The 14,963-nt window shown below is 44.8% G+C and overlaps 1 protein-coding gene across 1 annotated transcript in view; it reads left to right on the top strand.

The window, feature by feature from the left end:
- Positions 1 to 14,735, top strand: part of IQCJ (IQ motif containing J) — a 185,551-nt gene extending 170,816 nt beyond the window's left edge. Inside the window, exon 4 of the mRNA XM_008519621.2 lies at positions 14,309 to 14,735. Within this exon, the coding sequence (XP_008517843.2) occupies positions 14,309 to 14,603 (295 nt within the window). The 3' untranslated portion in view covers positions 14,604 to 14,735. The remainder of the gene's footprint in view (positions 1 to 14,308) is intronic.
- The last annotated feature ends 228 nt before the right edge of the window (positions 14,736 to 14,963 follow it).

The following is a 14,963-nucleotide window of genomic DNA, read 5'->3' as shown; positions in this document are numbered from 1 at the left end:
CCCTCTCAAGGTGAAGGTCACACATGGCTTCCGTCCCAGTGGGTCCCTGCTGGTAGGCTGTGCCCACTTGCTCAATGAGTAGTGAATAGTTCTGTGTGAGCAGTGCGCCAGCCTCGCTACAAGATGCTCGTTTCCCAACACAGGCTGCCTTCTCCTTAGGACTTTTTCTCATTAAGATAACATCCTTTTAAATGAAAAAGCACTGGGAAGGAAAGTCGGTTGGGTGAAAAATTCCAGTGTTTAATTTGAATGCTGAAATGAGGTGAGGAAACCTCCCTGGACTTCTTTAGTTTGCATCGTCTCTAATACGTGGAGGCAGAGAGTTTGGTGCCATGAGGAGGAGCAGGCAAAGAAACTCAGTGCCTGAGACCTCAGCCAGCTCAGAGTCCAGGACTTTCTGTGTAGCTGGTTTGCGGGGGAGTCTCGGCTCAGGGAGGTGCAGACGGAGTGGCTTTATCTCTTCTAATAACTCCAACCCCATTTCCACGCACTGGAGGAGGATGAGGGGGAGAAAACTTAATCTTGCCCAGTAATGGAATTTGAGTCCCATCGGGGAATTTAGTCCGTTCCATGCCTCCTGTCTAACCTGGTTATTAAGTTCTTAACTCTCACGGCGGGCTGACTGTCTCCCCTCCACACACATTAGGCCTTTTCCGCAGCTGTGCAGCCGCTCCTCCGCTTCCCTCTCCTCTTTCTGCTCTCCTGTCTCCCCGCCTTCCTCTTCCCCTCCTTGGTGTCACCTCTCCCATCCCTCCTGAGCTAAACACCAAGGCTGCTCCAGTTTCCTGTGGATGGTGAACACCCGCACTCCCTGAGGGTGGTTTCCTTTACAATAGCTCTACGGGCTGGGATCCTACGGGAAGGGTCCTTGGTCTCCCCTGGGCCCCCCACCAGTGGTGTAGGTGCCACACCCCTCATCGTGTCCCTTGCTCTATGGGGCTGCCCCCACCTCCAGGCCCCGGCCGACTTTGGCATCCTCAACAGGGAGGGTCTTGGCACACCCCCACCCCCTTTCCCAAGAGGCATTCTTTAGGCCTGCAGAGCACGGGGGGTGAAAGTTGGGGCCCTATCCGCGGACCCAGAGTCCCTGTCAAACTCTGCAGGCCTTCTCTTGGGGTCTTCTGGCTTCTGTTGGCGGGAACCAACCTGAGCATCTACCTTCCCCTGGGGGCTACAGAGAAGTGAGGGTTATTACACCGTAAAATCTGCTTTTCTAGAGACTCTCCTGTCCCCTCCCTGATGAGGAGGACAGAGCAGTAGGTGCCCACGGAGGTCTTCTGGAGAGTCCAGCCCCTGCAGGCCCTGAGGGGCGATGGGCCTCGGCGGGCCATCTCTGAATGGAGGTCAGGCAGGATGAGGATGGTAGTGAGGTGTGGAGCGCCTCCACCCCTCCTTGTGCTAATGGGAACCCCGGGTGGGCAGGATGGGGCAGGAAAGGGTCTCAGCTGCTTCCTCACCCTCAGGACAACATGAAAAAGAAGGAATTTAGTAAGGAAGCCCACACCTGTAAGTGGCAGTGCAGCACATGGGTGGGAAGGAGCAGGCCTGCGGCAAGCGCCAGTGGGGTGGGATTTACAGGAGCCATCAGGAGGGCTCCCTGCCTGCTCACAGAGGGGACTGTCAGCAGCTACTGTGGCCTTGTAGACCTGGAGGATCAAATGACCGTGTCAAATAGGCCAAAGAGATCAAGACTGCACAGCTGCCGATCAGAAGTCATTTTGGGAGGTGAAAGGCAGGTTTTCTGCAGAGGAAGCCAAGGCAAGCCTCTCAATTCAGAGGCAGCTGGGAGCCGGCGGGCAGGCTCTGGTGGCTCAGGACTAAGGCCGAGCGCCCTCGAGGGCCGAGGGCGGGCGTGGCGGGTGGGGCCCACCGTTGGAGGAGGCCCGCTGCGAGGACCGAGGACGCCGCTCACCCCACGGCCACTGCCGGCCTCGTCGGGGCCACACGTGCTCACACGCTGTAGTCACATCTAAAACGTGTCTTCAGAGCACGAACCATCGAGCAGATGTTGCTCACTGGCTGTGTCCGTCCTGCTCCTTATGTCTCAGCAAGGTGTTTATTTCGTGATGGAGCAACGTGGAGATGTATTGAATACAAATCATCTTTTAAAAGCCTGCTCGCTAAATATGTTCAATTCTTCTCCTCATCTTTTATATGATTTAGTGATGAAACATTTAGATTCCCTGAAGGAGCGAGACAGACAGACACACTCTGGAGAAAGAAGACAATGCCCAAAGAATTTCAAAGATACTTCTCAATAAAGCCTGGTTAAATTGCATTTGTTTGAGAGTAATGCCTATCAGTCTTAGTCAAAAGTTTAATTAAAAGAAGATATGAGAGGAGAGTGGCTGAGAGAACAGACTCTGGAGATAGTGCAACCTAGGTTCAAATCCCAGCCCTGCTTGCAGCCTGCTGTGTGACCTCGGGAACCCTGCATCCCCGTCTGGGCTTCGGTCACACTCTTCTGTAAAATGAGAACACTAACCATGTCTTAAAGGATGTACTGAGCTTTCGATGACAAAATCCAAGAAAAATATTTAGCCTAATGTATCTTTCTATGCAATTGTACTTTATCCAAGCATAATTTTATACAAATTGGGCTAAAAGAACATTGCCAGTAGAGATCCTCAGGAATCCAGTATATCTATCAGTGTATACAATTTGCACGTTATTTAAAAATACTTGAAAGTGTTTGATTTTTCCCTGTTTTTATTGAAGTATAGTTGATGTACAATATTGCGTTAGTTTCAGGTGTACAACCTAGTGATTCGACATTTCTATGGGTTACGAAGTGATCACCACGATAAGTCCAGTAACCACCTGTCACAGTACAAAGTTATAACAAATATTGTTGACTCTATTCCCTATGCTGTACATTACATCCCCATGACTTATTTATTTTATAACTGGAAGTTTATACCTCTTAATCCCTTTTACCTATTTCACCAACCCCCCACCCATGTCCTCTCTGGTGACTACCAGCTTGTTCTCTGCATCTATGAGTTTGTTTCTGTTTTGCATTGTTTGTTCACTTGTTTTGTTTTTTAGATTCCACATATAAGTGAAGTCATACAGTATTTCTCTTTCTCTGTCTGACTTATTTCACTGAGCATAATACCCTCTAGGTTCATCCACGTTGTCGTAAATGGAACATTTCATTCTTTTTTGTGGCTGAGTAGTATTCCATTCTGTATACATATATATATACACCACATCTTCTTTATTCATTTATCCATTGATGGACACTTAGGTTGCTTCTGAGTCTTGGCTATTGTGAATAATGCTACAATGAATACAGAGGTGCATATGGCCTTTTGAATTAGCATTTTCGTTTTCTTTGAATATATTCTCAAAAGTAGGATTGTGGATCATGTGGTAGTTATATTTTTAATTTTCTGAGGAATTTCCATACTGTCTTTCACAGTGGCTGCACCAATTTTACATTCCTACCAACAGTGCACAAGGGTTCCTTTTTCTCCACGTCCCCGCCAAGGCTTGTTATTTTTTGTCTTTTTGATGATAGCCATTCTGACAGGCATGAGGTGATATCTCATTGTGATTTTGACTATCTAGGACATCTGTTTGTCAAGTTTGGGGCTAAGTGACTTAGATAGCTCATCCTCGACTCTTTGCAAGAATTACAAAGCAGTCATTGTTATTCCCATTTTGCAGATAAGCAAAACATAGGCCAGTAAGTTTAGTGTTCTGCCCAAGCCCGCACTAACAACAAGAAAAATGGAGCAAGAATCTATATCACTCTAGACACACTTAGTTTCTGTTCAAGACAGTGATGTAGGAAGATCCTGAACTCACCTCCTCCCACAGACACACTGAATCTATAGCTACGTATGGAACAATTTCCTCTGAATAAAGCCTAAAAACTGGCAGAGCGACCCCTTCAAGTGGACAAACTAGAGGGAAACCACATGGAAGTGGGCAGGAAAGGCTGAGAGCAACCTCTTCCCCGTGTGGGGACCCATGGTCAGAGGGAACGCTTCCTGAGGGTTTCTGTCTCACATTGGCACCCCAACTTTTAGGACTGGCACCTGAGAGATGAGCCCCCTAAACACCCAGCTTTGAAAACCGATGAGGCTGTGTCCCCACCCTGGGGTGGGGCTGTGGGCCCTGACACCTGGCTCTTGGAGGGCCTGCACCAACACTGGCCCCAGCACCAGACCTCAGGGAAGGAGACTCCAGCTTGACCGCAAAGCTTTGGGTGCAGGACCAGGCCTGCTGGGGTGCTCTCCCGGCACAGAGGCTGGTGGGTGCCGTCTACCTTCTCTCCCGCCTTGCTAAAGCCAGTGGGCACCATCTTTCTTTTTCTTCCTTTTCTTTTTTTTCTTCCTCTTTCTTCTTTCCTTTTTTCACCAGGTGACATCTTTGAACTGCCCACTTCCTTGCTCCAACTGGCAGGTGACTTCTTTGCGCTCTCCCCCACTGCACTCTCCCACTGCTGTGCTCCAGTGCACCAGTACCTCCTGGAGGGGAGTGTCCACACAGCTGGTGCCCTCATTTGTACAGCTGCCACCCAGGGGACATGGCTCTGGAGGCCAAGGGGCTGGTGTTCCTGGGTCCCTTGAGACTGTAACAATCAGATAGACGTTTCTAAGTGGACTGCAACCCCAGGGCACTGCACAGACGGCAGACTGTCCACGCCCCAGTCTTTCTGAGAAAGAGGCCAACTTGCTGGTCCAGGAGCTTTGGCCTGAGGGGCAGGCTTCAGATTTGGCCCACTTGTGGGGGCCGTGCAGGGGCTGTCAGGGGAGGAGGCCGGTGGACACAGTCTTTGTGTCCTCCCTCTGCCTCACTCCAGTTCACTGCTCTCTTCTAGGAAGGTGCTTATACTCTTGCCTGGAGCCCCAATTTTTTCAACTGCCACCCAAGGGATATCTCCAGATCAGCTGACTATGGTGGACAGCAGGGCTTATGCTTGTGGTCCCACAGGACAGTATATATTTACATTCTTTAAAAGCCGCTGCTTGAGGGTCGGGCTTCCAATCAGCCCGAATCTAGGTGCTGACTGAGATCCCCCACTCTGGAACACTGACATGTCTTGACCGAGGTCCAAGTTGCCAAAATTCCCCTTTGTGAGGGACTTGGGGGTTCTTGACAGACAAGGTGGTCATAGGCATTGGTGAAGAAACCTTCAGAAAGCTCGAGAAGAGCATAAGTCCATGATGCTTAGGAAGTACCAACACTGAAAGTAGGGAGCTGAAGTCAGAAGTTACAAACTGGGCAGAAATGTTGGAGATGAGAAACACAATGGATGAGATAAAGAAAAATCTGGAGTCCTTGATTAACAGAGCTGATATTATGGAGGACAGAATTAGCAATCTAGAGGACAGGAATACGAAATGCTTCAGACAGAGGAGGAGAGAGAACTAAGACTAAAAAGAAATGGAGAAATGCTCCAAGAAATGTCTGACTCAATTAGGAAATGCAACATAAAGACTGTAGTAGTCCAGAGGAAGAAGGGGGAGAGAAAGGGGCAGAGAGCTTGTTCAAAGAAATAATAGCTGAAAACTTCCCAAACCTGGAGAAGGAGCTTGAAGTACATGTAGATGAAGCCAATAGAACTCCTAATTACATCAAAGTAAAAAGACCTTCTCCTAGGCATATATTAGTAAAGCTGGTAAACATCAATGACAAAGAAAAAATATTAAGGGCAGCAAGACAGAAGAAAGTAACCTACAAAGGAACCCCTATCAGGCTTTCAGTGGATTTCTCAGCAGAAACTTTATAGGCTAGGAGACAGTGGAATGATATATTCAAAATTCTGAAGACAAAAATTTCCAGCCAAGAATACTATATCCAGTAAAACTATCCTTCAGATACAATGTAGAAATAAAAACTTTCCCAGATAAACAAAAACTGAGGAAGTTCATTGCCACAAGAACCCCGCCATGAGATTTGATCAAAAAGGCCCTCATACCTGAAAAAAAGGGAGAACGTATTTACAAAGCCTTGAGCAAGGAGATAAATAGGCAGACAGAAATCAGAAAATTGCAACTCTCTATCAGAACAGATTAGCAAACACTTAATTATAACTAAAGATAAAGGGAAGGAAAACATCAAAAATAAATATAATCACTTCATTTTAATTACAAATTCACAACACATAATGGAATAAGTTGTGACAACAATGACTTAGAAGGGGAAGAGGTAAGGGATGAAAACTGCTCAGACTAAGGGAATAAGAGGCTATCAGAGAATGGACTATCTCATCCATGACATCTTTTATACAAACCTCATGGTAACCACTGAACAAAAAATCAGAACAGGGATACAAGTGACAAATAAAAAGAAAACTGAGAAAACCATCATAGAGAGCCACCAAACTGAATTGGTAGTCTGAAATACACAGGACAAGAAACAAGGGAAATAAAAACAACTGGAAACAAGCAATAAAATGGCAGCATTAAGCCCTCATATATCAACAATCACTCTAAATGTAAATGCATTGAATTCCTCAATCAAAAGACACAGTGTGACCAGATGGATTAAAAAACAAGATCCAACAATTTTTCTGCCTTCAGGAAACACATCTCAGCTCTAAAGACAAACACAGGCTTAGAGTGAAGGGATGGAGGACGATACTCCAAGCTAATGGCAGACAAAAGAAAGCAGGTATTGCCATACTTATATCAGACAAAGTCGACTTCAAGATAAAAAAGACAATGAGACACAAAGAGGGGTGGTATATAATGATAAAAGGGACATTCCACCAAGAGGACATAACACTTATAAAAATATATGGATCTAACATAGGAGCACCAAAGTACATAAAGCAACTGTTAACTGACCTAAAAGGAGACATTACTAGCAACATAATAATAGTAGGGGACCTTAACACCCACTGTCATCAATGGATCAACCAGACAGAAAGTCAACAAAGAAATAGTGAAACTAAATGAAAAACTAGACCAGATGGACTGAATAGATATATATAGAAGACTCCATCAAAAATCAGCAGAATACACATTCTTCTCAAGTGCACATGGGACATTCTCAAAAGATACACCATATGTTGGGAAACAAGGCAAGCCTCAATAAATTTAAGAAGATTGAAAGCATATCAAGCATCTTTTCCAACCATAATGCTGTGAAACTAGAAATCAACTACAAGAAAAAGCTGGGAAAGTGACAAACATGTGGAAACTAAACAAGATGCTACTGAACAACCAATGGATCAATATAGACATTAAAGGATAAATCAAAGAATATCTGAAGACAAATGAAAATACCCCCATACCAACTCTTATGGGATGCAACAAAAGTGGTCCTAAGAGGGAAATTCGTAGCAATACAGGCCCACCTTAATAAAAAAGAAAAATCTCAAATACACATTCTTAAATGACACCTAACAGAACTAGAAAATGAAGAACAAACAAAGCCCAAAGTCAGCAGAAGGAGAGAAATAATAAAAAATAGAACAGAAATAAATGAAATAGAAACCAACAGTAAAAAGGATAAATGAAACTAAGAGCTGATTCTTTGAGAAGATAAGTAAAATTGACAAACCCTTAGCCAGACTCACTAAGAAAAAAAGAGAGAAGCCTCAAATAAATAAAATTAGAAGTGAAAGAGGAGAAATTACAACAGATATCACAGAAATACAAAGGATTATAAGAGAATACTATTAAAAATTATATGCCAACAAATTGGACAATCTAGAAGAAACGGATAAATACTTAGACTCATACAACCTCCCAAAACAGAACCAAGGAGAAATAGAGAATCTGAGCAGACCAATTACGAGTAAAGCAATTGAAACAGTAGTCAAAAACCTCCCCAAAAATAAAAGTCCAGGACCAGATGGCTTCTCTGGAGAATTCTACCAAACATTCAAAGATTTAGTACCTAGCCTCCTCAAACTATTCCAAAAAATTGAAGGAGATGGAATACTTCCTAGCACATTTTATGAGGCCAACATCACCCTGATCCCAAAGCCAGACAGGGACAACACAAAGAAGGAAAACTACAGGCCAGTATCGATGATGAACATGGATGCAAAAGTCCTCAACAAAATATTGGTAAACTGAATGCAGCAATACATTAAAAGGATCATATACCATGATCAAGTGGGATTTATATCAGGGACACAGGGGTGGTTCAACATCCACCAATCAATCAATCAATGAATGTCTCACACCACATTAACAAAACGTGGAATAAAAAGCACATGATCATCTCAATAGACACTGAGACAGCATTTGACAAGATCCAACATCCATTTATGATAAAAACTCTCAATAAATGGGTATAGAAGGAAAGTACCTCAATGTAATAAAGACCATATATGACAAACCCACAGCCAACATGGTACTTAATGGGGAAGAACTGAAAGCTATTCTTCTGAGAACAGGAACAAGACAAGAGTGCCCATTCTTCCCACTCTTATTCAACACAGTACTGGAGGTTTTGGCCAAAACAATTAGGCAAGAAAAAGAAAAAAAGAATCCAAACAAGCAATGAAGAAGTGAAACTCTCACTGTTTGCAGATGACATGTTTTACATATAGAAAACCATAAAGAATCCATCAGAAAACTATTAGAAATAATCAACAACTAGAGCAAAGTTGCAGGGTAAAAAATCAACTTACAAAAATCAGTTGCATTTCTGTACTCTAATAATGAACTAACAAAAAGAGAACTCAAGAATACAATCCCATTTGCATATGCAACAAAGAATAAAATATCTAGGAATAAATTTAACCAAGGAGATGAAAGCCCTATACAATGAAAACTATAAGACATTATTGAAAAAAATCAACGATGACATAAAGAAATGGAAGAATATTCCATGCACACGGATTGGAAGAATAAACATAGTTAAAATGGCCATAGTACCCAAAGCAATCTACAGATTCAATGCAACCCCAATCATAATCCCAGTGACATTCTTCACAGAAATAGAACAAAGAATCCTAAAATTCTTTTAGGGCAACAAAAGACCCTGAATAGCTAAAGTAATCCTGAGAAAAAAGAACAAAGCTGGAGGCATCACAATTCCTGACTTCAAAATATACTACAAAGCTACAGTAATCAAAACAGCATGGTACTGGTACAAAAACAGGCACACAAATCAATCGAACAGAATTGAAAGCCGAGAAATAAAATTGCATGTATACGGACAGCTAATCTTTGACAAAGAGCTAAGAACACACCATGGAGAAAGGAAAGTCTCCTCAATAAATGGTGTTGGGAAAACTGGACAGCCACATGCAAAAGAATGAAAGTAGACCATTATCTTTCACTGTGCACAAAAATTAACTCAAAGTGGATTAAAGACTTGAAGGTAAGATGTGAAACCACAAAACACCTAGAAGAAAATACAGGCAATACACTCTTTGACATTGGGCTTAGAAGGATCTTTTTGAATACTGTATCTACTCAGGCAGGGGAAACAAAAGAAAAAATAAACAAATGGGACTTCATCAGACTAAAGAGCTTCTGCAAGCAAAGGAAACCATGAACAAAATGAAAAGACAACCCACCAAGTGGGAGAAAATATTTGCAAATCATATATCTGACAAGGGGTTAATCTCCAAAATATATAAAGAACTCATACAATCAACAACAAAAAAACAAACAACCTGATCAAAAAATGGGCAGAGGATATGAACAGACGTTTTTCCAAAGAAGATATACAGATGACCAATAGGCACATGAAAAGATGTTCAACATTACTAATCATCAGGGAAATGCAAATCAAAACTATAATGAGATATCACCTTATGCCTATTAAAATGGCTATAATCATCAAGACGAAAAACAACAAATGTTGGAGAAGTTGTAGAGAGAAGGGAACCCTTATACACTGATGGTGGGAATGCAAACTGGTGCAGCCACTATGGAAAACAGTATGGCGATTCCTCAAAAAATTAAAAATAGAACTACCGTATGATCCAGCTATCCTAGTACTGGGTATCTATCCAAAGAACTTGAAATCAACAATTCAAAGAGACTTATGTATCCCTATGTTCACTGCAGCACTATTCACAATAGCCAAGAAGTGGAAGTAACCCAAATGCCCATTGAATGATGAATGGATAAAGAAGATGTAGTATATACATATATATATATATATATATATATATATACACAGTGGAATACTACTCAGCCATAAAAAAGGACAAAACCGTCCCATTTGCAACAACATGGATGGAGCATGAGGGTGTTATGTTAAGTGAAATAAGCCAGACTGAGAAAGACTAACACTGTATGATTTCACTCATGTGTGGAAGATAAACAAACGCATGGACAAAGAGAACAGATTAGTGGTTACCAGAGGGGAAGGGGTTGGTGGGGTGAGCATCAGAGGTAAAGGGGCACATTTATATGGTGACTGATAATAATGTACAACTGAAATTTCTTCGACATTGGTTTTATTGTTTATGACCTCAATAAAATAAATAAATAAAAATAAAAAGAGATTGCATTGGAACACCTAACAGACAAACGCAGGGGCTAACGTGCCTCTAGCACAGCTAGACCCTGGTGGTCGAGCAAAGTCGTCAGACATCTCTATTCTCCTGGTTCTGTCAGCTCCGCCCTCCACGTTATTGCTTCATTCTCGCAGGGGCTCTCCCAACGTTGTGGCAAAGTGGCCACAGGCAGCCGTAGGCCTCCCTTCTACCAGCGGTAACTCTCCAGGGGAAAGTCTCCAGGAGTCTCTCATCCGCCTGGCGTGAGCCCCGTGTGCATCCCGGAGCTGTCACTGCCCTCTGGTTGGCCAGCCTGGCCCTCGAGCTGCTCCATAATGGAGGGATAGGTCTGCCCCATCTGAAGCTTGTGCATTGAGGGCTGGGGGTCCTTAAAGGGAAATGGGTGCTGGAACAAAAAGGAGAATTTACTGTTGGGCAGGGAAAACCTACCGCTATGATGATCACAGAGCCTTCCTCAAGCCCGCTGTGGTGAGAACTGAGTGAGAGAATACACACAAAAAGAGCCATATGTAATTAGCCCTTGTCTCCCAGGGCACTCAGGCTTGTGTCCTCTTTGATGGCGTCCTCTTTTTCCCATCATCAATTTCAGCCTACTTGGGTAACAATGTGTTTTGAAATTTTAAAAATTATTTAGTTCCATTTAAGAATTAGTAATTTTCACATAAAAATCTGGATTTCTGATGGTTCTCGAAAAGTTGAAAGGTCTGGCAACAATCAACTGTGCCCATATGGGGTCCCCCTCACAAGCAGCGGTTCAGCTCAGTCTGCCCACAGCCTGGCCCTGGGGGATGTCTGGGATCCTTTTCGTGCCTGGTACCCTCGCTTCAGTGCCTTTCCTCTTCTGCCCTACCAATCTAAACCCCATCCATCCTTCAAGGCTCCAGCACCAGGACTCCCTTCAACCTTCTCTCAGCACCCAGCTCTCACAGAGCTCTCTCTTCCAGTCTCCATGGAAGGACGTCCAGTGACAAGCAGGACCACACAGACTGTGAGTCTCCAAGTGGTTCCAAGTGCAGAGGGAGCCACCTGCACTGTAAAACAGACAGAGATACACAGAGAGAGGGCAGAGGCAGGCCACCGGGCCATCCCTGAGGTGAGAGAAGATAAACAGGAATTGACCTGGCAGAAAAAATTATTGAAAAATGTTTGTCATCTATTTTCAAATAAAATTCTACACTTTATTTATAATTCAAAATATAGGAACACGCAAAATGTGCTCCCTCATTGAAACCAGCCTTTAAAGAGTAATATTGACAGCATTACATAGTTTCAGAAGTAAAAATGTCAAGGTAGCTGTGTTCAGGGTTCCCTCTGCAGCCGCAGAGACTCGTGAGCAGGAACCGCAATAAAGCTGGGGCGAGAAGGCTGACACGATGATTTCCCAAGACCTGGGGGGAGGTGCCTCTACATTTTGTTTTAATTTCCTCTTAGAGTAGAACAGCATTTGGAGATAGTGTTCTGAGAGCTAGTGTTGGAGCAGTTTACTCTGTGAAGGTCCGGTCAGTGCGGTCAAAGGGGAGTGAATAGTGTGTGATGTCAACACTTCTCTGATACAGAGAGTGATAATAACAGGCTCCACTGTTAATAAGAGCTATGTAGCAGGTTAGGGTAATAGTCTCATCTGCCAGTCACGTCTGGGCTCTCGTTTTTAACCCCTGATGCTTGTTTAAAGACATTGTGCAGCCTGTCATGCAGGTGTTAAAGCTGTAATTATGAACAAGTAACACATGGGAAATATTTATATACTGTTTCAAAAAAGAATAAAATAATAGTGTAATATGCTTTCAACTAAGTAAAATTGTTTCCATCTATGTGGACAACGATAGTAAGGTAAATATTAAAAAATTAAAATAGCTTGTTTATTAAGCAAATGAGTGGGCTTATAGGTGAATTTAACATACATCTTAAAGATATTTAATAGTATCACATTCTCTTGTCAATTAAAAAAGAAAAGAATATCCATCCACTTGGAAGAAAAGCATGTTGCCTTCTGAATCTCTGATTTAAGGAAAACTGGCACGTGACCTTCCAGAGCCCGTGGAACTAGGAGCGGGAGGGGGCCCTTGCAGACCTCAGCTCGGTTTTCCCCATTGTGGTGTGGTTCTTTAAAAGTGTCACACCGCCCCCTGGTGTTCAACAAGCTAAAATGTAATATCCCAAATAGCCACTGCGTTTTCTTCCTATATTTTTTGAACAATTAAGGCAATTAAAGAGAGAGAGAGACAGAGAGAGAGGGGAATACCTCGACGTCTTATAAACTTGTGGGTATTCCATGGGTCTTCAGTATTTTCTATTTTTTAAATCACCTTTAAAATGCCACACGTTTTTCAGCCCTTGATGGGCAGGTTTGCAGACTGGGTCCTCCGCCCTAGAGCGGCAGCACCTGTCAGCAAGGTACTGGGAGACACGCTTTAGGTGATGTGGAAATGGCTAACAGCTTCTAAAAGTTTGATACTCGCTTAATAAAATGGGTCCTGAGAGAAGCGACAGTGCCCTCAAACTCAGGTGTGTAATTTTACAGGCACTTCTTTGAGAGTCTGTTAAAATCTTTAAACCAAAGAAAAATAAATAAAGATTCATTTTGACCAAGCATTGCATATAAAACAGTGACCACACATAACCCAAGGCAGGGTCAGATCCTGCTTTAAAAAGGCCTGGAGTGTAGGAATAATTTGGAGGGCCCCTAAAAAAAAAAGCCTGAAAAATATCTACTTTTGCAATTTTTTACAAACGGTGAAGAAACCCTTGCAGGGTCTTGAAAGGGCTCCTGAAGCTTGTCTCATAGCTCCAGGGAAATCGGCCTCCGCTAAGGAGGTGCTGTTTCAGTGCAGCTTCTGGACTTTTCCTTGAGCGTTATAATTCACAGAGCCTAGTATATGTGGGAACACGTACAATTTCAATAATGTGGTCGCATTTTTGTGCGCTTTATATCCTCTGACTGTTGAGAATTGATGATCTTTGAACCATTCTAGCCAAATGAAAATAAATCAGGTTGTTTATACAGAAACAACTTTAACGACGTTGGTTGTATGTGGAGGAATGATGAGGACCAGATGCTTCCCGGAGTCTAGAGGAGGTGGAGATGGAATTAGTGCGGCTGTTTTAAACTGTTTAACAGGCGGAGTCCTGACGGTTGGCCGCCCTCAAGGGGAGCACAGGTTGTGTTCGCGGAGCACCGTGAAAACCTAGGTGTCAATCTGAAAGACCGGGAGCCAGGCCAAGTGAGAAAAAGTGACTTCGCTCTCACTAGGACGAGGCTCTATTATCCGAAGCAGGGGGTGACCGTTCTCATAGGAACCCCAGGCGGCGAAAAGCCTCCTGGGTGCATCTCAGGCGCCCCTCGTCAGGGCTGCTGTAACTTCCTGACGTTTGGTCTGCCCCGCCCCTGTCCCTGCTTGTTTATCGCACCTTCCCTGCTTCCTTCCCAGTGCGTGGGATGCACGGGGCCGAGCCTTGTCCCCGGCCCGGCCTGCGTCGCCTCCCCCAGGGCTGCGTGGCGCGCCGCCTGGCCGCAGGGAGAGGGCAGCCTGTGTGCTGTTCCCTCCTGGAGAGAGGCCGGGCGACGGGAAGATGCTGCGTCCCATAGATGAAGTACATTTCCATGCGCAAACTAGTTTCCTTTCGATGATGCCCTTTTCTGCCTAAGTTGACTCTGTAGGCTGCTTCAGCTCAGCTGAGTCTGTGACAGTCACCAGTGAGGCAGACGGTCAGGTCCTCCGACCTCCCGCGGGCCCCGCGTCCCCCGCTGCGGGCTCCCTGCCCCCGGCGGGTCCGCGGGCCCTGCGCCGTCCCGCGCCGGCGGGCAGGGGCAGTGGCGGTGGCGGGCGGCCGGAGGGTCAGTGTGCTGGCTTTCTGTTGCAGCATTCAGCGCGCGTGGCGCGAGCGCCTGCAGCGGCAGGAGCCCCCGGAGAAGAGGAGCCCGTCGCCGCCCTCCGTGTCCTCGGACAAGCTGAGCAGCTCCGCCAGCATGCACACCTTCTCAGACGGCAGCACGCCCGTGAGTGCCGCGCTTCCTTTCCGCGGGCCGCCGGGGCCCACGCCCGGGCGCGGGGCTTTGGCTCCGGGAGAGATGTGGGGTGCGAGCAGGTGGTCTGTGGGCGGAGGGCTAAGTTGCTTATTTGCTTTATGTGAATCTGGGGAGGGTTTTGTCGTCTGAAAGTAACGACACGATTCATAAACACAAAGTGACCTGTATCATGCCTGAGGGAACTGACTGCGTTTGAGATCAACCTAAACTACTCATTTGTGTGTTGGTATTCCTCTACTACTGAGAATATTTTTACTTTTCTTTGTATCAGCATGTTCCTGTTAGCATGGGCCTCTGGTAGCGTTTTGTGGTGCTAATATGATAGCGGAATAGCTGGGTTATGAGGATTATAAAGAGAACATTCACAGGAAGAATTAAAAGGGGTCACAGCACAGGGGTTGCAGCCCAGATGCCTACAGGGGCCAGGTAAGTAACCCAGGTGGCTGATGAGTTGAGACTGGCTGACTAAAGGGCACGGCCTCACCCCAA

Source organism: Equus przewalskii, chromosome 18 (genome assembly GCF_037783145.1).
Source record: "Equus przewalskii isolate Varuska chromosome 18, EquPr2, whole genome shotgun sequence".
In the NCBI taxonomy this organism is placed as follows: Eukaryota; Metazoa; Chordata; class Mammalia; order Perissodactyla; family Equidae; genus Equus; species Equus przewalskii.
The sequence above is the reverse complement of the archived record's forward strand: the minus strand, read 5'-3'. Positions and strand labels throughout refer to the sequence as shown.